General features: G+C 47.5%; 1 protein-coding gene across 1 annotated transcript in view; it reads left to right on the top strand.

Annotated features, from left to right (window-relative positions):
* Nucleotides 1-27671, top strand: part of SNTG2 (syntrophin gamma 2) — a 102488-nt gene that overhangs the window by 42106 nt on the left and 32711 nt on the right. Inside the window, 6 exon segments of the mRNA XM_061569154.1 lie at nt 11214-11345; nt 12724-12780; nt 13210-13267; nt 13616-13659; nt 16445-16486; nt 19020-19122. Of these exon segments, the coding sequence (XP_061425138.1) occupies nt 11214-11345; nt 12724-12780; nt 13210-13267; nt 13616-13659; nt 16445-16486; nt 19020-19122 (436 nt within the window).

The following is a 27671-nucleotide window of genomic DNA, read 5'->3' as shown; positions in this document are numbered from 1 at the left end:
CTCGCATCGTCCAAGCGCGCACGGGACGTGATTACCGAGCGAACGCCGTAATCACCCCTCCTCCTCCTCACCACCATCCTCCCCCCCCGCCCCCGTTATTTATTTCATTATTTTCCCCCGCCCGCCGGATAATTACTTCTTAAAACAACTCCTTAATGAGATATATCGATTGGGAAGGAAATGGATGCCCTTTGAAGCAATAAACCAATTTGTGACCGCGACACTTTCCCGCATTCCCTCCCTTACGCTCCGAGGATCTTGAAGCCGGAAACTTTGGCTGCAACTTTCAGGCGCTGCGCTGGTCGCTGCGATTCTCTCCCCCCCCCCCCCCCCCCCCCCCCCCGTGGTGCCAGGCCCCCACCCCCCGCGCCGAGATGGATGCGATCCGTCGCTTATCACAACGGCCAGATTGTTTTCTTTTTTTCTTTTAGACAACGTATTCAGTGAGAACAGAGCCATGGTGTACAGCATCACGTTGTCATATAATTCATCTATAGGTGCACCCCCCCCCCCCCCCCCCCCAGTTGTGCTCTTGGAATCATCTCGAGAACGTAGAGGGCAGGGTGGAAATGTTCGTTCTTTAATTTGCGTCATTAATGAAGACTTTACAATCCACCCCGGTGGTGGCGCTCGGCAGTTATGTCAGCTCAACCTTTGGCGACTGGAGGGATGATCCAGATATTTCAAGGTCACTGAACAAAAAGAAAGCACGGCCCCTTCTGTCGCTCAGTGAGAGACGTGTTGTGCACGTTCCGTTGTTTTCCACATCGGCGGTGATTTTCTGCTCGAACCCGAGCCCCGGCGTTGTGTGAGCAGAGTGCGGCACCACCGCTAATGTGAGTTTAATGATTTTTTTTACAGCAGGAATACAAAAATGTCGCTAGCTCATGCCTTCTTCTCCACAAGCTCCGAAGCTATTGCCACGCCAAATCGATCACTGAGTCTTAGGGGGGTGTTTTGCACATGTCGTGGTTGGGCGCTCGCATGGGAGAGGTCTTCATTCAGCAGTGGATTGACCATGGGCTGATGATGATAATGAGGAGTTGTATTAGAACTGGGTGTACAGCATATTCCCTGAGCGTTTGGCAACGCACAATTGGGGAGTTTATTATTAATTCACAGCGTGGAACTTGATGTGCATTCAGGGATTATAATGTACTCGACGCCAAAGCTTTGCATACGAATCGTGTTAGCCCCCTCCGCAGAGTCACTGAAGCACGCAAACAAATCCACAGGCCGGATTATAAATACTTGTAAACACTTACTTGATGAGTGCCTTTGCAGAGTGGGCCACAGCCTGGGATTTTTTTTTAATAGACGAATTAGCAGGTGAATTACAATTGGTAAGAGTTGTGTGTTTGATGGCAGGTCTCTGACAGGCCCTATTCCAGGCATCGGTGGTGGGGTTTTTCAAATAAAAAGTCCTTTCCGTCGACTTGCTCGTCACCTGGCAGTGAAAGTACGCAGAGCGTTTTTCGCACCATACGTAGCCAACCGTGCTAATCGGAGGTGCGGGGGAAGAGCGCCGAACTAAACACACAAAGCGGTTCTAAAGAAATGCCAGGCACTCACCTCTTGCTATCATCGTCTACCCTCTTGCCCTTCCCATGCTGAGCTCTCGAGCTCCACCGTCTTTGTTTCCGATACCACGGCCAGGAAACGTGACCTCCTTGTACTTGTCAAGCCTCACTTTGCTGTTCTTCGCCGGTCCCTATTGTTATGTTACTGAAACACCGAATGAAAGTCGAACAAAAAGGAAGATTTTTTTTTGCCGACTGGCAATTTTCAGGAACATGGATGGGTCTGTTTGCTCAAGAGGGCAAGTTGGCTGATATGTTCAAATTGGCCTTTGTCATCGGTGACACACATACGTGGATAAATAGAATACCGCTTTGTAAATGTGTGTTACCTGTTATTTCACGTATCATTTCACCGAAACAGCAACTTGATAGCAAGAACAAAGATATTTACGCTTGCAATGGATTTTGCTTACGTTGATGAATATCAATGTGCTGCTGAATCACAAAAAAACCACATCTGGCACACTCGACGTCACTGGGTAACGTCCACTGGAGCGTTGAAGAATGCACATTACAAGACTCGGTCACATATCACAGCAACAATGCCACGGGTATCCGGGAAAGCGTCACAGAGTCGCAATTTTTTTTTCCATAAGGGTCTTGCTATATTGGAATGTTTGGTCATTTTCATGAACGAGCGTCTAGCCCTCGCAGGTAGACTCCATAATCTATTGCTGTCGTGCGAGCTTATAACAACCTGGTTATTCCCAGGCAGTCTTCCATTCAAATACTAACCAGACTCAAATCTGCTTGGATTCTGAGCTCAGACAAGATTGGTTGTCGTCCAAACGATGAAAATCGAGCGAATTGTATAAATCGCCACTCTTCCACTGTGCCCCCGCGTCTCCTCGATGGGCTGCTGCGCGGGTGTTACCTGTGGCGCTCGGGGTCAATACTTGCAAGACATTTGGCTGTTGCGACATTGACCTCCTAGCGCAAGCAAAGCGACCTATCATTGGAAATTGCAGAACAAGGCTATTTTAGCATGTAACACAAAAACTCAACACATTCGCCAACAACTATATGGCGTTAAAAAGAAAAACTAGCACAGAGAACGTTTTGGGCAATGACCCTTCTTCAGAGCACACAAATAATAATAATAATGCATTACATTTATAAAGTGCCTTTCTTCAAGCTTCTCAAAGGGCTGCACATCATAAAAATAAATGTATACATAGCCAAGGGCCATTGCTCATTCACAAGCTATCGGGAAACGTTCGTCCGTCGTTGCGTGGCGTTCACAGCAGGAGCTGTCCACGATGCCGAGGAACTTCCTCGGTGGACACAAAACACAGTCGTCAAAATCGCTGCCCGAGGAAAATAATACACAATGGGCGACGTTTTAGGCAGTGGCCCTTCTTTATAGCACATTTTATAAAAAAAAAATTAACCCGTAAAAAAAAAGTTTTTCACTATAAATCCTTTATATGCGTGGCATCGGTTTTATTTTATTATTCATTTCTGTTTTTTTTTAGTAAGAGTTTCATTTTTATCACATTGGTATTTTAAATTAAATATGAAATGTTTTTTTCCTAAAAAGTGGAAAATTTTGGAGAAAAAAATTTTCACGAAAATAAATTGTCACGCACAACGAGTATGTGTGCAAAATGTCAGCTCGATTGGATCACAAGAAGTGGGTTAAAAAACGACCGAAAGATTTGCACGGTCGTAAGCGCGCAAGCAAGCAAGCAAGTGAACTTAATATAAAGGATTTAAAAACCGTTCTTGATGAATGTGGTGAGTTTTCTTTGTGTTAATTGTGTTTGGGCACCACTGCCAAAACAACTTCTCCCAATAATGTTTACTTTTGTTTGTTTACGAACTCTTCTGCATCCTATTGTATTCATGACTATACTTTTCACCAATATTAAAGCGTATAATTATCTGCAGTTTTTTGTTCCATCCGCGAAATGCTACTAGGGGAAATGAGCAACCAATTGTTTATATTCTAATCTTTTTCGGATTTGTATAGCTGCGCCATCGTTTCCATGGTGATTCTGCTGAATACGAGAGCCACTTAACGCTACACCAAGAAAACTATATTCCAGAAGTCAGACAAAAAAACATTCCAGCTGGAAAAAAATAAATTAAGTGTTGAACAACAAAGAGTCGGCTCAAGGGTGAGGCCTACACAAGTGCATGGAGCAGCGGTTATTAACATTTACATTGCAACAGAATCCAGGAGAGGGGAAAAAAAACAATAAACAAAATATCCATTAGCACCTGAAACTATGACAATTTTTCTGAATTACCTTTCTATCAACAAGCACGGAAGGGCAGTGCCTTACGCAGAGACGGTTCGCTTGTAGCGTTCAGCTAGGAACATCATGTTGTTAAACCTTGTTTTTTTTTGTATCTACGCATAAGCCCCCAGTCGCTTCAGTCGCGCGGGCAGACAGCCCAGAAGTCGGGGCAGCTTCGTGTCTGACACGCGGCACGTGGTGCCCAAGGGTCGTGGGCTCACGGGGCCACGCGGTGCGTGCCACAGATCGTGTAGGTGGGCGCACGCGTAGGGGGCCATCGTGGCTCGTGCACCCAGTTCACATCGTCGTCGTCGTCCTCATCATCATCATCACTTCCCTTCTGCGGAGGTTTGAGCAGTTCGGGCCCAGCGCCCGCCCAGCGCAATACTGGCGGGGTTGCATTCACCGTAAATTCTCCGTGCCATCTGCCTCGCTATGGTCGGTAAAGGTCTCGTGAAGTTTTTTTTTTTCATTTTAATTTTGACAGAGACAAGGCCATGTCCATGCGTGCCGGCATCACCGTCCGAATATTTTCAAATTTTAATATGACTCGTGAATTGCCTCATTTGGGTAAAGCTACCTAAGTACGTCGACCCCAACTCTGAGACTACCACAGGCTATAATTACGAGTAAAACACAGTGTCGTCGTGATGGCCTCGCACTACATTAATAGCATGACTACCAAATGTCCTAGCCATTTCATTCATCACCATCAGCCATGATCTATCCACAGCTGGGTGAAGGCATCACCTAAGCTGTCACCATCTCTCATGGTCCTGCGGTGTAACAATCCATGTTACACTTTAACACAAGATCATTCCATTGCTGCATCTCCGTGAGCTACCACTCTGTCGTTAATCTTGACCACAAGGCGTCATCCATTCTAACTGTCAAAAGCTAACGCCCAAGTACATACATCGCATTTAGAAATAAACAAAAACATTTGAATAAACAATGGAACAGCTACGCGAGGATCACATTAAGGACACAATGAATAAGGGAAGGGAAGTCATATGAGACGACGCACTTTGGCCAAGGTATCCGCAGCGACGCTAACAGATGTCATTCTCCGAAAATCGGATATTAGAAGCACGAGCGAATTTGATGAAAAGCTAAATCATTACAACATCCATTGTGGACCAAACGAGAGGGAATGTTTAATAGTTCGTTGTGTGTGGCATTCGCGACAGGACCTGTCCGTGGGTGCTGGGACATTCCTCGGCGGACACACACGAGAACCTTCAGTGCGACAACAGCAGCTAAGATACTTCTCGTGCTGACAATTAGAAACGTGTTCAAATATATTCGGTGGCACTGAAACGTATCCATGGCCATCAACGAGCTAAACAAAAACATTTCACTGAAGAACATTGATCAATTTTGCCCACAGGAAAATTCATGAACAGTTGTTTGATTTTTTACAGATATATCCATATATTTTTATTAACACTCAACGATATTATTCATGGATGCGGAACATAGGCCTAAAGGCCCAAAACAAGTAGCAAGCAACAAACTGCACTATTAAAGTTGTACGTCGATAAGAGGTCACGCATTTATTGAACTTGGGAAAAGTGACGATGGGAGCGAATTCCAAAGTGGAGCAGTGTGAAAGAAGAATCAGTCTGAGCATTTCGAGGTGCAGCGAGGTGGAGGGTAAACCCTGCACGGATGAGACACACACAGACCAGTTCCCGACAGACCGAGCCTCTGGTTTTAATGGGAATTCCTCGATATTCTGCGCAACCGTGGAATGAGTAACGAACAAAAAATCACGATCGCAATTGTGTGCAGTTGGCTTTCTGTGCTGGTCTCATCAGCATGCCCAGGGGGAGCAGTCTGTAAGCTCCTAAAGCATTAAGCAAGGAGCGCTTGATGTGCACAGCATGATTTCTGCACGGAGCAGAGTAAGTGCCGCAGCCTGAGTTGATCCTCTGCTGTGACAGATTGCGGACTTTGCGTTTAAAGAGGCGCCAGGATTCCACCTTGGATTTCCCAACTCGAGCGGGCTCGTGTGATGGTAGACTTTGAGTGAGCGGGGTGAACGGCTTCGTCGCGAGCGTCCTCCACTGGAAGAGCCACGTCGACATCGCCTCCCTCGGTGAATTGGAGTGCGATGACAGCCAATTGTGTATTATTATTATCGCATGCCACCCGCTTATTGATTTTAATTAATAAGCGCACTAAAAAAAGCCCGAGATGGAGTCGAGTCTAGAGCTACTGATGTTTTGTTCTTAGGTCCCTCGGTCAATGTGGCCACACTTATGAAGTGCAACCTCGCAATTAAAGCGATAATTTCCACGTTGAAGGATTCTTAGGGCGAAATAGGTGTCTAAATCATTCAGCGCCCAGTGTTCATTTTGGCATTTAAAATGTTTTGCAATTAAAACGTGTAAATGGAAAGCGAGCTCATTTCCACAATGCATCCCAGGCAGGGGGTGATTCATGGCTTCTGAACTGTTTTTCTAAAATACAGCACGGTTTTATATCTTAAAAGGATTACATTTAGTTTTATATATTCCATATGAGAACACACTTAAGCTACACGTACATAAATACTGCCTAACCACCGCGTTTCCTTCGAACAAGTTATCACTGTGCAATACTTTGTCTTGCGAATGGCTTTATATGGCAACTCATACGTTCACGTCTGGGCCTGACCACAGCCCAACGCGACTCCATCATTCTTCGCAAGGTTCACGATGGCTCACAACGTGGTCCCCCCCCCCCCCCCCCCACTGGGCTCTGCCCAGGGTCTCCGCAGCCGCCGGGCTCTCTCCGACCGTCCCCTTGCATGGACGGTGGCGGGCATCTGCCGTGGGTGCTCGCGGCTTATTCGGTGCCGGAGTGCGCCGTTGGTTTCCCGCGGTCGCTCTATTCCAGGAGGGGAGAAGGAGGCGATGAGACGTTCATTGTCGGTCACTTCGCTGTGCATCCAAAGGTTGAGGCTCGGACCGCTCTGGGGGTCTCGGCGTGTTGCTGAAGGAGCGCGAGTCGAGGGCGGCCGCCGTTGTCCGTGCTTGCAGCAAGCCCCCCTTCGTTTTAATTCGGGGAGACCCCCCCCCCCCGCCACTCTGTGGGACGGTGGCGTTGGAGAGCTCTCACTCAGAGAGGGGTGATGGTATATCGGACACTCTAATGAGTTTTGTGACCAGCATTTAACCTTTTATTGAACTCCTCATTTTACGATGCCCTTTCATTACGTCTTGTCAATACGTTATTGTAAGGTTTGCCAGGTCCTCCTTGATGTCAAGAGTTTGGCGAACATCACCGCCTTTCATTTGCGTTATCGCAGTGAATTGCATATTACGCCCTAATGAGTGGCACGTGTGTGAGATTACAGTCAAGCTCGCTTTGAAAGTGCACGAGTGCATAACAGCTGGGGAAGTCGTTAAAACCATTTACTCATAGAGAAAGGGCGCGCCGTCCATCCGTTCAATCTTCAGCAGGCATTAGAAGTTTGCCGCTTGTCTTCGCCGCTCTAGATTGTAATGCGCAGGGATTGCCCATTCAAGAAATGTTTGGTCCACGGGGGGAGTATTGCGGCCAACATTGCAGATCGCCAGGGGCACTCGGCGAAAACAGCAAAGTGGTTTTTCGACTTCATGCTGCAGTGGCCTCGACTAATTTTGTCACGGTGGCTTCCGGGGCACACAGTGAGACCCTTCGTGTGCGCACGCCGCCAGGAATACTCGCTTCGTGTCCTGCTTGCTCAGGAGGCCACATGAACACAGCCAGCAATGTCTCGATACGAAGAAAAAAAACATATTCAGTAAATATAACTGTATTTATTTACCCAGCAAAGCCACCACACTCAGTACAAAGATGCGCGTTTTCAGGAGGGGCCTGCTACATTTGGGATGCTTGGTAACAAAGCCAATTATATTATATGGTACTGTGTTCGTCGCTATGGGATGAAACCGGAGACCTCAGAAGAAGCCCAGGCAGAATCGGGGGGAGGGGGGGGAGTGGTGGGACCCAATCAACCCCATACAGAAAGGCGACAGAGTCAGCAATCGAACCCAGCTCCTTCTCGCTGTGGGGCGCGAGAGTTGCGCTGTACCGTCCCTCGGGAACAAATAAAAACAACCGCGTGAGATGTACTCAAAAATTTATTCGGATGCGTTGGCAATTAACGTCGGCAATGACTTTCATGAGCTTGGTTTCACCGCTTTCATCCAAAATCTGCGCTTGTGGGCAGCGGATCACTGTCGCCAGAATCTGGTTGCACTGCGGCCACGGGGCTGAGTCGAGTGTATGTCACTCTCGCAATGGACCAGAATCGACGTTGGCTCATTGCAACAATTGAAGGAAAAAAATAAGCAATTAAAATAGATGTTGGCTGTGTCGAGGCAATTTAAGGGACACTCTGTTGCATTAAGAAAAAAAAAGCTTTCTTTGTGTTTCTAGATTTGAAGCTTGCGTGACTGCAAGGATTCATACTCTTAGTTTTGTCGGTAAAGTCACGTAGGTAAAAAATGAAATTAAAATCACACGCAAGCGTTTAGCCTTGTGTTCAAACATTTGGAAGCTAATGCTAAGCATTTTTTCAATATTCTGTAAGGATGGTCAGAATTTATGTACAAAACAGCTGACTCTGCCCATAACATATGGCTCTTTAATTATAAATAATACATACACAGCAATTTCTGTTATTTCTACGAGGTTTCAAATTTAACATTGAAAAAAAAGTTTAAACAAAAAAGCAACTGAGCTTTCATATCAGATTTACACACGTAGAAGAGTAGACCAAATGCCCTCTAGAGCTGGCTCGAGTGGTGAGACCCTTCCTCCAGCAGTGGTGCGAGCGGGCAATCTCAGGGCTGCACCTTTACCTACACATATGCGTTGAGTAGACAACGCCAATCCACGATTGGATTTGAGATGGGACGGGATGGATTCATACATTCGGATATAATTATGCATGCAACTCTATTGCTTTTGGTAAGATGATTATCATTCTCATGTTCCGTGCTAACCATTTTAGTTACTGACCTTTTGGAGCACACGACAGCTGTCAGAATGCTAATGTGATTTTGCATCTGGACATCCATGTAAATGTGACTTGGGCTTCAGTAGCGCGGATTTCTGTGCCAAGTAAGTCTGCGACACGTCTGCAGTTGGCACTTAAACATCTTGTCACACGCAAGCGATTATATCTCCTTATAATGTACGCAGTGGGGCACCCAGATTTTTAATGAAACTTGGATATGATGAAGATTTGCTTTGAATGGCCAACAATCAAACTTTGTTCACGTTACATTGATTACTTGGCTTGGAATGAAAATTCAATATCAGTAATTTTGCTTCACTTCACGCACGTTGATAGAGATGATAAACAACTTACATAGAAACAATGTTTTAACAAATATCTTGTAGAAATGTAATTAGTGGTGATTGATAGTGTAGTATCTGCGCATTGGTCAGCTACATGCTGCTGCAAGTTGCACTTCACAGCTTGGATAACAAACAACTCAACACTTTCATCAATAACACTGTGGCCTTTAAAGTAAACATATATAAAACAGGAGATGTTCTGGGCAATGTGACTTCTTTATAGCACGTACATAGAGAGGCCAGTCGAGAGGCACATTACACCATGGGGCCTGATGAGAATACATTTTTCTTCCTAATGGCCAGTTTTTAAATGTGCCTATGAATGGTGACATGGGAGTAGCCATTTAGTAACGCGCAAACTTCAATAATCAAAAAGTATGACGACTAAACAAAGTCATTCATATTGAAAGTAAAACGATATAATGTTCACGCGCTTACATCAGTTCCTGCGCGAAAACGAAACTGTTGATTCTAAATCTCGAACCCTCGGCGGTCGTTGCGATCCAACGAGTCATGCGTGCTGGGGCGTCTATTTGCGAAGGCTCCATGGCCAATTCGTTTTTCCTCGACAACGCACGGTAATTGACACCCTTGGGCAGCGAGTGAACTTAGACGATCGCCGCCATGGGAGAATGGGCAGATGTGTGTGTGTGTGAAAATGCGTAGGAAAAAAAAAACACGGAACGGTAATGCGTCGAGCATCACGCAAACTCCTGCTGGGCTTGCCGCACGCCGCAACGCGTTACCTTCTCATGTTAGAGCTCGTGTCTGCACGCAGCTCAAGCGCTGACTTCACAATTATCATCATAATTAGAATTATTTTTTAGTTTGGCTTTCTCTGGTCTCACACTGGTAGAGACTATGCCCGAAAGAAGGCTGTCTCTGATGTAGTTTCAAAGACCAATCAGTTGCAAAGACAATGCATATATTACAGAGCATGTTTTTGTTTGCATGCTCAGTTGCTCACCACATGATTTATGCTCACCACATGATTTTTTTGCAAAAGGTTTATGTTTGATGTTTGAACATCTCAACACCTGTTTTATTGCCAGAAAGGGTAACACATATTGTTATACGTTCATTTACCCAGGAAAGTCTCGAGATTCTCTTTACAGAGGGTCCTGCCAAGTTTTTTCTCAATAGGGGGGCGAAATTGACATGTTGGAGACCCAGTTGAGTCATTGGGCAGGTACATATTTTAACATTGGAATTTTTCGGCTAATACCGGTTACATTGTATGTTTTATTTATGCATTTTAGCTATGCAAGGAAACTGGAGAAACCACAGCAAACCCATGCAGATCAGGGGGAGAGAACATGTGAACCATACGCACAGAACGGCGTCCGAGTCGGGCATCGAACGCAGGACCATCTTGCTGCGAGGCACAAGTGTGACCACTGCGCCACCACCCTGCCACCCACAAACGAGGGCACTAACTCTCCGAGCCTCGATGTTGAATTTTAATCTGCACGGAGCGGTGCCCCATGACTCAAGCAGTCAGCACCTCCATTTATTCAGCTATACAATTCCACATTACATACCACAAACAATATTTATATCCTGGTGACTGAAGAGCTCTGTACAGGTCACGATGCCGCCGTGGTGGAATGCTTAGCACACTCTGTTGGAGGCCCTTCTGACAGAAGTGACGTGAGCAAGTGATTGCAGGGTTGCACATTTATATTGTTACGTCAGTCTCTGACCAAATCACCCACAATGCACCCGGTCTCGTTATATATCTCGGAAGTTAAGCAGGTATGGGCCTGGATAGTGCTTGGATTCGTGACTGGCACATACACCAGGTTACTATCGGCTACTGCGGAGTCTACAGAGGGGCAGTGTAGAAAAATCCATCCGTGTGCTGTGCTTCTGTGCGCCGTGCTCGTATTGCATTGCACGTCCTTGAATAGGCAGCATCGGCTTGGGGTAGGCCTTCATCCAGCAGTGGATCGAACCGTGGTCTATGACGAATTAGCCTCGCAGCCACGCGAATCGCTCGCCCCGCTGGTCTCGATAACGGCTTGGCGGCTTGCGTGCGCGCGTGCACTTCCAGACGAAGAGCGGCGTCGTGCTGCTGCACGATGGCAAGACGGGCTCGCACGAGGTGCGGCTCAAGCTGTCCAAGGACGTCCTCACCGTGCAGAAGCAGGACGTCGTGTGCGTCGGTGGAGGCTCCCTCTCCAACGTGAGCTCGCACGCGGTGCTCCGCCGTTCCCTCCACCTTCCCTGCCCGCCCGCCCGCTCGCACGCTAATGACCGCTTTGTCTTCTTCGCAAGCCCTCTGTGGTTAATTAGCTAAATGGTGTTTTGTTTTATTGTGTGCGGTGAGTAAAAAAAGAATTCACCCGCAAAATAATTGTTTAAAATGTATCTTGCGGATGCAGCGCGCGCCGCGATGCACAGAAGGGATGGGACATAGTTCCCCGGATCCAGAACTATAATGGTGCAAGTTTAATACCTGTGGGGCTTGAAGTTTTTTTTCACCGTAAGTTAGAGGATAAATAATGTGTGAGTCAAAAATGAAGGAACTCAGTATAGGTTTTAAAGGAACATCGTTTTTAGTCATCTAAATACGTATACACTTTTGCGTGAAATTGTCGCCTTTTTTAAAAGCTGTTTTTTTTTTCTTTAATGAAGTCTAAAGTGAAGTCTAAAAAATATGTTCGGCTTTGACAAAAATGTCAACGGTTGCTGTTGGCCTGCAACTGTTGTAGGACCATTTCTAGCCAAGGGTTAATGTCCCTCTGCATTGGCAGGGATGTGTGTCCAATATTCACGTGAATCAGCCATCACGTGGTATCTGGCGCGACACTTTTGTTAACACGTTAAATTATCACAGTATGTAAATTATCCAAACGTGTGAATCACGAAAGACCCAAAAGTCTTCTTTAAACTCCCAAAACTCGAAATCTGAACATTTTAAATTTGAAACTGGGCTCAAGTGAATTGCTAATCACAACTCATGGATCAGCTCTGGGCAATAGAAGGGCAGAGACATAAAGTCCATTCAAGAAGCTGCGATAAAAAAAAATCTATTCTGGACTGGGTCCAAGTGGCTCAGTGGGAGTAAAATCCAAACTAAATCTAGCGGGGAGCGGAGGGGGGTGATATCGGGTGGATGTGGAGAATGGGCCCAAACCCCTGAATCCTCGATTTAACTTAAAACTCGACGGAGTGGTGACGGCTCGCGGTTTGGGAGCGGCGATCCCCGCGGGGGGGCTGCGTGATGGAGATACCGAGGCGTAGACGGGGGGCCTCGACGGCTCCGTGCGACCTGTGGTGCTGCCACCCCCGGGCGGCGGAGGCCCTCGCCGCCGTCCCCGCCGGAGGCTCTCACCGCCACGTGGACGCGGTGGTGCGAAAACGCGGTCGCCATTTATCCTCATTACGGCGCGCGCCGAGAAGGAGCTTGCGCGCTAAAGGTTTGGGTGTCTGTCACCGGCGAATCCGACGGGTGACTTGCGGTGTAAACTGCTCGTCGTGTGTCACTGGGCAATGATTTCGTCTCGGGTGTTTGTTTTGCTCGTTATTTTTGTGTTCTTGTTGTTGTTGTTGTTCTTCAGGAGCGAACGGTCACCCTATGCAGGCAGAGAGTCGGAGGGTTCGGACTCAGTATCAAGGTGGGAATAATTGAATTGGAAATAAGTAGCACGGAACAAAATGCCTATTGCATTTCCTTTTGGACATAAGTAGTGCACAGGCCTCACACAACCTACTTACATTTTTGTTCCTTTCAAATACAATTGCAATTTTTTTTAAATAGGACAAATTACATTATTTCGATCTTGATTTGAAGCTTTCATGGCTGCAGCAATCCATACTCTTTGGTTCTTTCGGTAAAGTCACGTAGGTAGAAATAATACAATAATAAAATAATTTCTACCTACGGGACTTTACCGAAAAAACCAAAGAGTATACATTATTTCGGTTTGCATTACCTTTGAAAGCCACAATAACCTCTTTGAAAGTCATTGTATTGTAACATTTTTTTGCGAACAACCATGGAATTCCGTGTTAACATGAACACGCGTTTGTGTGTTGAGATATAGGGTGGAGCAGAGCACAACGTCCCCGTGGTCATTTCCAAAATTTTCAAGGATCAAGCAGGTAGGATTCGCGCACATTCCGTCATCACAATAACAACACATTTGGCAGTGCAGTAATTTTGCCGACTTTAATGGCGACCGAGAATAACAATAAAAAATGAGCCGTCATGCAGAAACGTCGCGTTGAAAGCACGTACATCAAATTGTTTATCGATGGGCAGCATGCTCTGTAATGAGTGAGTTGGTGATCTGTGGAGAGTGGCAGGGGTTTAGGTCTGCTGCATCGCTCGGGGCTGTTCGCTACAGCAGCCTGACCCAGTTCCCCTGCGCTCAGGCAACGCGTTCGGGCAACGCGTTTTGGTATGCGCCTCCGAGCCGTCTGACGCGCTTGCCTCGTCTGTCCCTGCAGCGGACCAGACGGGGATGCTCTTCGTGGGAGACGCCATTCTCCAGGCAAGTGCTGATGTGTAGTGACGAGGAGCAAGGAGTGGCGTGCGAGCTCGCCACTCGCCATGCGCATCGTGAGCGGTGGTGTGTGGGGGGGGGGTGACAGCTGCCACGGCCTGCTGCCCCTGGGGCGTGCCCCCCCCCCCACCTCGTGCTGCCCCCACCACCCCATCCCCGTCACACCACCGTCCCGTCTGCCACTCGGCTGGCGCTCGCGGCGCGAAGCTCGCCGCCTCGACTGCCAGCACCCTCCCCTCCATCGCCGCCGTCGCCGGGACCGAGAGGGTTCTTTGCAGCGCCGAGGAACGCGCGCGCGCGAGCGAGATGATTCCTGCGCGCCATCTCCGTTTGGCGCTTTAGTCGAGATGGGCGATTTCGTGATTTCGCGAGCGGGCAGAGGGCACACGCAAAACACACACAACTCGGCAATCTTTACAAACAACAAAAAGCGCGCGGTTAAAACAAATCTCTAAACGCATGGGGAAGGTGGTGATGGGCAGAATGAATATTGCCACGAATGTCCGTCGCGTGATGCGTGTTTAGTCGCGTGATGCGTGTTGAGTCGCGTGATGCGTGTTGAGTCGCGTGATGCGTGTTGAGTCGCGTGATGCGTGTTGAGTCGCAAGCTTTGCTCCGCACCTTCTCCCGGACGGGAGGCGGTCGCGTCCCCGCGTGCAATTTGCATGCGGCGCCTCATTCCGTTGTAATGGCATCGTCGCCACACTCGGCTGCACCAGCCGCGGCTCAACGGCATCAAGCCACGGCAGGCTCACTGTCTGCGGCGGCACTTAGAGCCTGGCAGTCCACCTGGGGATTCACCGATGCAGGTTGCAATTCCAGGTTTTCTGTTGTTGTTTTGTTGTTGTGTTGTTGTCGTTGTCCCCCCACCTTTCATTCTCGCTGTTAGTGGGCGCGCACTGCGACCGCATCCATCGCTGCGGCTCGCCCCGTGCATTCTGTCGCTCGCAGGGCCAATGGACGAATCCATGAAGCGCTGCCCGCCCGCTCGACGTTTCGGCAACGCGGCCCTTAGTTAGGGCGCCGCGGGAGCGAGATGTTAACTACCTCGCCTGGTATACAGGAGGTCGTGGGTCCGATCCCGAGATGTTAACTACCTCGCCTGGTATACTGGAGGTCGTGGGTCCGATCCCGACCCCGATGCCTGCTGCTGTATATTTGGAGTTGGCATGTCTCCTAGTCCTCTGGAGTTTTCACTTCACATTTGGACAAATGTGTTAAGGTTATTTTGGCTGCTATCAATTTCCACATGTTGTGGCCAGGTCGCGTCTGAAAAAGAGCTGCATAGCTCAGTGGGCCTTACCTGGTCAAATATAAATAGTTCAGTTTTAGGATTTCGGGGGGTGGGGGGGTGGGGGGGATGCAACCTGGACATCGTGCATGCAGGTCGCGAATAACTGTGTCATGCAAACGGAGCGCCGCGCGTTTGAGTTAAAAATCGTCGATAAAGCTAATTGTGGGGTTGTCAAAACTAGCGAGAAAAATGTCCCCTCATTGATTCCGCTAAAGTGTTTTTTGTTGTGCGTGCCATTTGCGGCAGGCGTTTTACTTGTCCGCTTGACGCATTGTGCAAGCGGCTGACACTTATCGATTGCGATGGTGGGCGGCAGCCTCCTGGCAGCAGATGGTGAATGTGCATGTCACCGGAATGAAACAATGGGGAGGTAGCAGCAAATTATTTGGAGGAGAGGAAACCCAAAAAAAACCCCACACGCAACAACCGCAAGTGAAAAGGAATACTTTTATTGTGTGACACACATCGCATCGCTTCTCACGCCGACACCGTTTGTCATAGTTAAGGCTGGAATCCGCAGCGCCCACATGACAACTTCGATTTGTCACGTGCGTGACACAATTATTCGCGACCTGCTCCAGCAGCCCAGGCCACCCGAGGTCAATTTTCCGCTGCGGTGAACGTCGGTGGCGAGTGGTTATCTGAAGCGGCTCTGACCGCCAACTCCCGCCCACCACGAGCCCGCATTGATGGGCGTGCCGAGGGGCTCATGGTCACGCAACCTCGGTGACCGGCACGGCACGTGGTGCGCCTCGTCCAGCGGGTGATTGACAAAGAGGCTGTACGTGAAATTGTTGTATGATTTATTACAAAGGGTGAATTGTGCAGCCCTGCGATTCCCTCTCATGGAGAGCCCCTCTAGGTGGGTGTTCTTCATCGCAAGGCCCGACGGGGCCACTGGCGACGCGGTGTTGGCCTTTAGCGCGGCCCTTTGACATTACACAAATGTGAAATCACTCCCCGCCGTCGTCGTGCTGCTGTCAAACCCAACAATGGTTTCAAATGTGTGGCGGCCCTCGCACTAATTATGTCTTATCGGCGAAAGCGGCCCACGCCCTCTGAAATGTCGTGAAGAACACCGCTCTGGAGGGTAACGTGGCATACTCTTTCGCACCTGCCAGGATTTGTATGTTGCGTGTAGTCACCTTAAGATGTTTCTTGTTCACGTATTTTGTTTTTTTGCGGTTGCACCCGAGTCAAGAGACGCATGGCTCACAGGGTTATACCGAATAAATGAATCTGAATCTTGTAAGAGGTAGCAGTACACACGTGTTACCGCACTGCACGTGACCTGCCGCCAATGCCGTGTGCCGTTTATACTGCTGGGTAGGCAGAAGCGGAAGTGATTTAGGAATCTTACACGTAGTGTCAACTGCATGTGAATAAATACACGTATGCTTTATGCATTTATGCGGGACGCTTGAATAAATTCGATGCTTAGAAGTGGTGGTGTGTGATTGATACTCTCTTTCGCTGCAGGTGAACGGAATCAATGTCGTGAGCTGTACTCACGAAGAGCTGGTAAGTAGAGTAGTTCACGTGAAAACACACTCATTGCGCCGAGGCCACGTTATCATTCTACGTGTACGCATCATTTCTCGACGCATAAACTTGCTCAAATTAGCTTTCGCACACCCACCTCTGTGTACGACTTATGCATAATTAACAAACATGGTCTCATAGTTTTAAAATGTCCTTAAGGTTATCGTCGATGGTTAAAACAGCCAGAGATTGTTCACGGGGATTTAATTTCTGAGTTGTCCGGTGCTGAGCTCCAGAAAATACCTCCCCACCACTCGCGGTAGGGGCATAAAGGGCGGAATGGTTGGGAGAATTGGGGGTTGAGGGACCCTGGAAAATTTCCGATGGGAAATTAAGCACCGATTATATATTAATATTCTCCGAGAGCAAGTTTGTAAATCGTCACCCAGTGGCAATGGTGAAAGCGATGGTCATGTTGTTGTTTGTTGAACAGATTTCCCGATGTCCAATGTTCAGACACATTAAATGTGAATTAAGCACTGCCTGTAAATGCCTTGAGGAGTGTGCTTCATCGCGATGGACGGATAACATTGTACGTTCAAACATTCACTTGGGCATAAAATACTGGAAGCGAATTCTTTGAATATTATACTGTTCAATTATCATGGGCTTGGATAAAAAAAATCCCAGCGAACATTTGGCAACGGTGGATCACGCGGGGTCACCTCGTGTCTCCACGAGGTCCCCCACGTGATCCGCACCCGTCGCGTTCGTCGTGTTCAGCGGAATTGCCTCCGGCTCTGAAATGCAACATCAAGGCGCAATAATGTGACAACGGACGTGAGAAAATAATCGCGTGTTCTGCGAATGCAGTGACATAGCAACAACGCAAATGAGAGGTTTCGTTTATGTCCAAGATTAGGGCGACTTCATTCACGCTGACAGTAGAACACATAAAGTGTGTAATTGTATCATTGGGGCAACAGAGACAAGGTAGCCGTTGGGTTTGACAAAGTGCAGGTTGACACACAATAAGAAGGATAGCCCAAAAAGTCACTGATGCTCATTGTTATCCTTGCCTCTTGCCGGCGTATGGTAAACTCGTACTACGGGATCTTCTGTTGTACTGCTGGATAGACAGAAGTCGATGGGTGATGCTAAGAAGAAAGGATGAATGTCTCTAGGCTCAGAGTGGATGGTGGTGCTGACTCAAAGAGAACAATGATAATGCATCACGGGCAATCGGTGTTTGCACATTAAGTTGGTCGATAAATCGACTGTAAAATATAATCGACTACTTTATTGTGCTCGATTTACTTGGGCACCTTTACAATGGTGGCCACCCCCACATCCTGCCCACCGAAGGTGGGAAACCCCGGCATGCCCTTTCCAGAGTCACATGGCTGATGATGCAAGTAACTCAACCAAGTCCCGTCCATGACCTCCCATCTGGCGGCACACAGGGCAACAGGAGTGAGATCTCCCAGCCCCAGCTGTTTACATGTTATCCGATGAGTCGAGAGTAATCAAGCAGACAACCGGTTGAGTGATCGGTTACATAGGAACAACAGCCCAGATCGAGTGCCGACTCACAATGATGTTGTCGCTGGCTCACACTCACAAAGAGCGGCACGGGCAGCTCCGAGGCGAGGCTTGGAGCTATCTGGAATGCGATGGCATCATTAACTCTGCAGCGCGGTACTTTAACCCTGGCCTTTGAAGACACTTTTTTTTCTTCTTCTTCAATTGGCATATTGAAGAGGAGTTTTCGAAATTGAATTTCCACTCAGAATATTTCACCCGTGTATTTGAATCGTACCCCCCCCCCCCTCCCTATCTGCTTTCGAAAGAGTAAAAAAGTTCCTTGCTAAATATTATTTTCAAGAGCGCTTTATAGTTGTGGGAGCATTATTCGACTCGACTTTAATGCAAGGAAGTAATTTCACAAACCATTTACTGTAGTGAAAATGCCAACTTCAAGAGGATGTATTGGACATTTTAGGTGGAACTTATAATATGGACTGTGCCAGAGCCATTAGCATGATGTATGAAGGAACCAAACATAAATTAGAAATGGAAAGGGGGGAGTATAAACCCTCCGCTTTCCACAAGTTGTTTACGGTTTGGCTCATAATTTTTTCTTCTTCTGTGTTCTATGTGCGTATGCGGTCTCACTGAGAGAAAATATTTCATATGCTAATAATCCATATGCAGTTCTTATGGCGCAACGGGGAGGCATAACTCATGGCGGAGCAGCATACGCGAAATGAAAATTCCATAATGCATTAACCTCAAGGTGCAAGCGTTCCTTATGGAGAGGCATAATTCCAAGGACCATAAAGCGGAGAGAAACACACGCAATGCCTATACAACAGATGGATTTTCCAATCCATTAATTGCGGGAGCACAATACGTAAATAAATAAATATTTGCCACGAAATGCAAACATGCTTTTGTGCCGGTCACGCTAATTATTGTTACTCAAAGAATTGCTTTTTTTTCTCCGAAAAAAAGGCACAAGATGCATTCCGCGCCCACTCCACACGTGCCGATGGTGTGGTCGCGTGTGCAGGTGAGGATTCTGCGCAACGCTGGCGATGAAGTGACGCTGACCGTCGGATACCTGAAGGAGGCCCCGGCGTTCCTCAAACTCCCTTCCAGTGAGGAAAGCAACTGTGAGTGCCCCCCCCCCCCAGCACGTCTTGAGTCACCCCAAACTCTGGGCGAGACGAGCCCGTGGGCGTCTCTCGCTTCAGTCACTCGGTGGCGTTCAGCGTCGTTGACAAAATAGCGGCGTGTAGAAATGTCGGTGCCGGTCAGCCATCATCGACCTCGCCCCCTTCCCACGTGACACACAGATTTTGAAGGTCTTTGGTTATCGATCCACTGTAGGTTCATGCGCTGCCCTCTGCACCCTCTCTTTCCCGATGGCGCTCGCTTCTCTGTTAAACGTGGGCAGCCACTCCGCTTGTAGTCTAGACACTCCATGTGTGATCTAGACACTCCGTGTGTGGTCTAGACACTCCGTGTGTGATCTGGACACTCCGTGTGTGGTCTAGACACTCCGTGTGTGGTCTAGACACTCCGTGTGTGGCCTAGACACTCCGTGTGTGATCTAGACACTCCGTGTGTGACGTAGACACTCCGTGTGTGACGTAGACACTCCGTGTGTGGTCTAGACACTCCGTGTGTGGTCTAGACACTCCGTGTGTGGTCTAAACACTCCGTGTGTGGTCTAAACACTCCGTGTGTGACGTAGACACTCCGTGTGTGACGTAGACACTCCGTGTGTGATCTAGACACTCCGTGTGTGATCTAGACACTCCGTGTGTAATCTAGACACTCCGTGTGTGATCTAGACACTCCGTGTGTGATCTAGACACTCCGTGTGTGGTCTAGACACTCCGTGTGTGATCTAGACACTCCGTGTGTGGTCTAGACACTCTGTGTGTGACCTAGACACTCCGTGTGTGACGTAGACACTCCGTGTGTGATCTAGACACTCCGTGTGTGATCTAGACACTGCGTGTGTGGTCTAGACACTCCGTGTGTGATCTAGACACTCCGTGTGTGGTCTAGACACTCTGTGTGTGACCTAGACACTCCGTGTGTGATCTAGACACTCCGTGTGTAATCTAGACACTCCGTGTGTGGTCTAGACACTCTGTGTGTGACCTAGACACTCCGTGTGTGATCTAGACACTCCGTGTGTGATTTAGACACTCCGTGTGTGACCTAGATACTCCGTGTGTGATCTAGACACTCCGTGTGTGATCTAGACACTCCGTGTGTAATCTAGACACTCCGTGTGTGATCTAGACACTCCGTGTGTGATCTAGACACTCCGTGTGTGGTCTAGACACTCCGTGTGTGATCTAGACACTCCGTGTGTGGTCTAGACACTCTGTGTGTGACCTAGACACTCCGTGTGTGATCTAGACACTCCGTGTGTAATCTAGACACTCCGTGTGTGGTCTAGACACTCTGTGTGTGACCTAGACACTCCGTGTGTGGTCTAGACACTCTGTGTGTGACCTAGACACTCCGTGTGTGACCTAGATACTCCGTGTGTGATCTAGACACTCCGTGTGTGGTCTAGACACTCTGTGTGTGATCTAGACACTCCGTGTGTGATCTAGACACTCCGTGTGTAATCTAGACACTCCGTGTGTGATCTAGACACTCCGTGTGTGATCTAGACACTCCGTGTGTGGTCTAGACACTCCGTGTGTGATCTAGACACTCCGTGTGTGGTCTAGACACTCTGTGTGTGACCTAGACACTCCGTGTGTGATCTAGACACTCCGTGTGTGATCTAGACACTTCGTGTGTGATCTAGACACTCCGTGTGTGATCTAGACACTCTGTGTGTGACCTAGACACTCCTTGTGTGATTTAGACAATCCGTGTGTGACCTAGACACTCCGTGTGTGATCTAGACACTCCGTGTGTGGTCTAGACACTCTGTGTGTGACCTAGACACTCCGTGTGTGACCTAGACACTCCGTGTGTGATCTAGACACTCCGTGTGTGGTCTAGACACTCCGTGTGTGATCTAGACACTCCGTGTGTGATCTAGACACTCTGTGTGTGATCTAGACACTCCGTGTGTGGTCTAGACACTCCGTGTGTGATCTAGACACTCCGTGTGTGATCTAGACACTCTGTGTGTGATCTAGACACTCCGTGTGTGATATAGACACTGCATGTGTGGTCTAGACACTCCGTGTGTGACCTAGACACTCTGTGTGTGATCTAGACACTCCGTGTGTGATCTAGACACTGCATGTGTGGTCTAGACACTCCGTGTGTGATCTAGACACTCCGTGTGTGATCTAGACACTCTGTGTGTGGTCTAGACACTCCGTGTGTGGTCTAGACACTCCGTGTGTGGTCTAGACACTCTGTGTGTGATCTAGACACTCCGTGTGTGATCTAGACACTCCGTGTGTGGTCTAGACACTCCGTGTGTGATCTAGACACTCCGTGTGTGATCTAGACACTCCGTGTGTGGTCTAGACACTCTGTGTGTGACGTAGACACTCCATGTGTGAACTAGACACTCCGTGTGTGACGTAGACACTCCGTGTGTGAACTAGACACTCCGTGTGTGTGGATTACTCAGCCAGTCACAATCTGTACAGGCCAATTAACATGTACCTGGACTTATTATTTTTGTGGTAAAGCTTTGGCAGGTGTACGTGATGTAGGGTTGGCACCTGGTGTACAGAACGATGATAATCGCCAATGGGGGTGTAACATTGCATCGATTCATAAAAAAATATTATTGATTGTTTAGCTGATAGTACACGCATAGAACCATGCATGTCAGAATCTATTATCTTAGATTCGTATATGCTGTATGTAACTCCCTCACTTCACTCCAGTAACCACCAGAGAAAGAGAACAGAGACATGCATTCTTCAATAAAATCGTGACCCTGAATTGCGACAATGCAACGTACGGCCGGGGGAAGGGATTAATCCCCACATCTAATCGCCAATGATCCCCTTGATAATTGGTTCTTTACCCTTCTATCTGGCAACAAAACTGACACCTTTTTGCAAGGAGTCATGTTTGCATAGACCGCAATACCTGCAGTCATAATACAAACAAAAGAACATAACTCTGATAATGTGCACTGTCCTTGAAGTTGATTGGTCCACACCCGAGACAGCTTTCCTTCTAGCCTAGTCTCATATGGGTTGGACCAGATGACGCCAAAAGGCGCACAACTCAAGGACAATGCACCATCAGAGTATGAGAGCTCGGGGCAAGCATCTACACTATGGGGACCTCATTTGCCAGTAAAAATATGATAATTGGTTCTTTACCCTTCTATCTGGCAACAAAACTGACACCTTTTTGCAAGGAGTCATGTTTGCATAGATCGCAATACCTGCAGTCATAATACAAACAAAAGAACATAACTCTGATAATGTGCACTGTCCTTGAAGTTGATTGGTCCACACCCGAGACAGCTTTCCTTCTAGCCTAGTCTCATATGGGTTGGACCAGATGACGCCAAAAGGCGCACAACTCAAGGACAATGCACCATCAGAGTATGAGAGCTCGGGGCAAGCATCTACACTATGGGGACCTCATTTGCCAGTAAAAATATGATAATTGGTTCTTTACCCTTCTATCTGGCAACAAAACTGACACATTTTTGCAAGGAGTCATGTTTGCATAGACCGCAATACCTGCAGTCATAATACAAACAAAAGAACATAACTCTGATAATGTGCACTGTCCTTGAAGTTGATTGGTCCACACCCGAGACAGCTTTCCTTCTAGCCTAGTCTCATATGGGTTGGACCAGATGACGCCAAAAGGCGCACAACTCAAGGACAATGCACCATCAGAGTATGAGAGCTCGGGGCAAGCATCTACACTATGGGGACCTCATTTGCCAGTAAAAATATGATAATTGGTTCTTTACCCTTCTATCTGGCAACAAAACTGACACCTTTTTGCAAGGAGTCATGTTTGCATAGACCGCAATACCTGCAGTCATAATACAAACAAAAGAACATAACTCTGATAATGTGCACTGTCCTTGAAGTTGATTGGTCCACACCCGAGACAGCTTTCCTTCTAGCCTAGTCTCATATGGGTTGGACCAGATGACGCCAAAAGGCGCACAACTCAAGGACAATGCACCATCAGAGTATGAGAGCTCGGGGCAAGCATCTACACTATGGGGACCTCATTTGCCAGTAAAAATATGATAATTGGTTCTTTACCCTTCTATCTGGCAACAAAACTGACACCTTTTTGCAAGGAGTCATGTTTGCATAGACCGCAATACCTGCAGTCATAATACAAACAAAAGAACATAACTCTGATAATGTGCACTGTCCTTGAAGTTGATTGGTCCACACCCGAGACAGCTTTCCTTCATATGGGTTGCCCCGAGCTCTCATACTCTGATGGTGCATTGTCCTTTAGTTGTGCGCCTTTTGGCGTCATCTGGTCCAACCCATATGAGACTAGGCTAGAAGGAAAGCTGTCTCGGGTGTGGACCAATCAACTTCAAGGACAGTGCACATTATCAGAGTTATGTTCTTTTGTTTGTATTATGACTGCAGGTATTGCGGTCTATGCAAACATGACTCCTTGCAAAAAGGTGTCAGTTTTGTTGCCAGATAGAAGGGTAAAGAACCAATTATCATATTTTTACTGGCAAATGAGGTCCCCATAGTGTAGATGCTTGCCCCGAGCTCTCATACTCTGATGGTGCATTGTCCTTGAGTTGTGCGCCTTTTGGCGTCATCTGGTCCAACCCATATGAGACTAGGCTAGAAGGAAAGCTGTCTCGGGTGTGGACCAATCAACTTCAAGGACAGTGCACATTATCAGAGTTATGTTCTTTTGTTTGTATTATGACTGCAGGTATTGCGGTCTATGCAAACATGACTCCTTGCAAAAAGGTGTCAGTTTTGTTGCCAGATAGAAGGGTAAAGAACCAATTATCATATTTTTACTGGCAAATGAGGTCCCCATAGTGTAGATGCTTGCCCCGAGCTCTCATACTCTGATGGTGCATTGTCCTTGAGTTGTGCGCCTTTTGGCGTCATCTGGTCCAACCCATATGAGACTAGGCTAGAAGGAAAGCTGTCTCGGGTGTGGACCAATCAACTTCAAGGACAGTGCACATTATCAGAGTTATGTTCTTTTGTTTGTATTATGACTGCAGGTATTGCGGTCTATGCAAACATGACTCCTTGCAAAAAGGTGTCAGTTTTGTTGCCAGATAGAAGGGTAAAGAACCAATTATCATATTTTTACTGGCAAATGAGGTCCCCATAGTGTAGATGCTTGCCCCGAGCTCTCATACTCTGATGGTGCATTGTCCTTGAGTTGTGCGCCTTTTGGCGTCATCTGGTCCAACCCATATGAGACTAGGCTAGAAGGAAAGCTGTCTCGGGTGTGGACCAATCAACTTCAAGGACAGTGCACATTATCAGAGTTATGTTCTTTTGTTTGTATTATGACTGCAGGTATTGCGGTCTATGCAAACATGACTCCTTGCAAAAAGGTGTCAGTTTTGTTGCCAGATAGAAGGGTAAAGAACCAATTATCATATTTTTACTGGCAAATGAGGTCCCCATAGTGTAAATGATCCCCTTATTGACCCAACTGACCCGGGAGACTGTCAAAGCAAATTGCTGTTGGGAAGAAGCTGTTGAAGCCGTGCGGGTGGTGGGGCTGGCACCTCTGCCTTCTCGCACCCTTGCACCCCCACGTGCTCACACTTGAGGTCGAGTCGATCTGGCTGGCTCACTCGTAAAGCTCAACGCTTCTTCAATGTCGCTGACGCACACCCCCACCCCACGACACTTCTGAGTGCGGTGACCCCCGCCGTGGGCAGCCGGACAATGAGACAGCCAGGTGTCAGTCCACGATCGTGCGCGAGTTTATATCGAGGACATTTGTCTTTTTGGAGGGTACCGTTCCGAAGGCGTCCATATTCCGGGACTGCGGGGGAGATGGGACAGTCCTGGTGTGTTGAATCTTCAGGAGCAAGAGCACACGTAGCTTTTGCTTTTTTTTTACTCGTCCCCTGTATTCGTGCGAGCTGTGGTCACCGTGTTTTTGGCAGGCAGAGATGTGGTCGGGCATTGGTCAGCAAGCGATGGCTTTTTCTATTACGGCTTGTGGTGGATGCGGCTTGAGAAGGGATAGGGCAGGGATAACAGATTTGCTGTATTATTGCATCTTCGCCACACTGATGCATTTTGCAATAGCCCACAATAACCCTGGGGGCAATAGCCCTGGCTGCCGGTTTGAATCACAGAGCCAGAGTAAGAGATGTGGCCACACAGAGAGATAGACAATAACATGCGACAGTAAGAAGCATGGACGCACAGTACAATACAATGGATTTTTCCATGCTGCATGTGTGTGTTCGCTTTTACTGCAGTTTCTCACATTATTCCCGCATCAGAGCAAATATTTGCGACAAAAGAATCGTCCAAACATTCCAAATCGGGACCCTCTCAAAACAAAAAAAGGATTGAGACTCAGTGAAGCTTTCCGAGATAAATGGTAAAGAATGGCAAATCGTTATTCTAACAGTTTATGGAGACCTGAATGAGGTGTACCGTATGATAAATCTCGTGTAGACGCAATATCATTCGTCAGACATGAAAGGAAATGTGCTCGCGTGGGCATTTGAAACCCTTGGACAGCCATGTGCTGGAAGAATATATATTTTTGGTATTGTTTGGTGTGGCAACTTTCTTATCCGCCCCGACCGAACATCAGATTTCTGCACGATGGATAAAAGTTCAAACTTCTTATAAACTATAAAAAATAAACTATCAACTATTTTTTATTTTACCCGGTAAGGCCCACTGAGCTATGCTGATCTTTTTCAGAAGCGAACTGGCCACAAATGATAGCTCAACGAAGTGGCTTATCACGTGGAAATATTTTGCAGCCAAACACTCTAAACGCATGTTGAATCCAAATGTGGAAGGAAAAACGGTAGGATCCAGAGAAAAATCCACGCGACCACGGGGAGAACACACATACTCCTAATACACAGACGTCAGGTTCGGGATCAAATCCATGGCCTCTTGTATACCAGGCGAGGTAGTTAACATTTCACCACGTGCAATAGGTATGGCTCAGACCACCTTCTGCCGAATGTGCTACGCCTTGCAAGTGAAGCACGTATACGTGCCACGTGCACACGTTCTCACTGCGTGGGTTTCATGGTGTTCATGTCTGTCTCGTCGATGCGTTTTATGCTCGGACCGCATACTCGACAAGACGCCTGACGTTTCGCTCCACCAGCTGGGAACTTGTTCTTAAATTCACTTCCTGAAGAAGCAGCATCATCAGCAGCAGCAGCAACTTTGGTTAATCCACTGCTGGATGAAGGCATCCCCAAGCCACTACAACCTCTTATGATCATGTGATCTAATAATCCCCATAGCACCTGCACACTTACTGATCTCAACGTTACATCTTCTTGCTGTACTTATTCTCAAACGGGTTCCACTCATTGGCCGCCGATGTTATGTTTTGACCATCAGCCAGAACCATTTCCGGTGATAAGGTCTGCCCAATCCCACGCATGGTACAATCCAAAAATACACCCATGAACCTGCACACAATGCCGCTCATGACATTAAAAACTGGTTCTCCCTCCCCAGAAGGATACAGCGTCCAGTAACACATTTGGCCAGAAAGCACAGCTTATTTAAGAGAAAAACGTAGGTTTAGGGAAAGAAATATTACTAGACAAAACGAAATAAATACATTTGTAATAACAATTGCTTACTGTGTTCACAGCGGGTTGTTATGGACAGTAAAATTGTTACCTTTCTTTTAATTGCCTTTTTTTAGGCTGTGGGTAAATAGAGGCACACAGACACATCCCCTTGGGTGCAACTCTAAGATCGATTTAATCAAACCGCATTCCATCGGTGGTGGTGGAAGGCAGACAGCCTTGGCGGCTGCCGGGTGAATGATTCACGTACCGAGTTGCCCCGCGAGCCCACTTACTGCCCCAACATTGTGAGTGCCGAACGACCGTTACATTGATTAAAGTGAATGAAATTTAGGCGATGCATATTTTTCCAGCGTCGAGGCTACCGTTCTCCGGATCATAATTAATCCACCTGGCATGTTACATATAGAATTGAAAAATATAGCAATTAAATTACATTATTAATATTGTTTGGAAATTCATATTTAATGTTGTCGTGTTTTTTAATAAGCCTTATGTAAAAGTTAAAATAGTCTTCATTTACCCGGTGTAGATTCATCAATTTCTCTCCCCTTCCCCACCTCGCGATTTGATGAATTGTCACATCCCGGGGTCATGGTTCTACACAAAAGTTGTTTCAGTCGTAATGCCCTTGACGGTGTTAGACAATGTAGTGACTTCAGGATTTACAATTTCTCTCTTCTCCTTCCACGCGTTTGTCCCAATCACGTGGGGTTTTCCGCTGTCCTTGCCAACCTTCTCCACGCTGCCATGTCCTGCGCCATCTCTCCCTCTACTCCTCAGGCCACCACGGTCCGATCGCACCACATCGCCCCCCACCTCTTCTTCTGCCTTCCCCTTGATCTCTCTACTTCTTTCATTCCACTTGCATCACTTGCACCGCCTGACCCAAGTGAATGCAACGTACCCTGTGTATTCATAGTGATCAAGCGATGGCATGGCAGCGGGTGCACTGCGCTACGAACTCAGTAACCTGCATCT

This window comes from Lethenteron reissneri, chromosome 42, assembly GCF_015708825.2.
Source record: "Lethenteron reissneri isolate LAM-NWPU_2019-01 chromosome 42, ASM1570882v1, whole genome shotgun sequence".
NCBI classification, from domain to species: domain Eukaryota; kingdom Metazoa; phylum Chordata; class Hyperoartia; order Petromyzontiformes; family Petromyzontidae; genus Lethenteron; species Lethenteron reissneri.
This window is presented reverse-complemented; position numbering and strand designations above follow the sequence as displayed.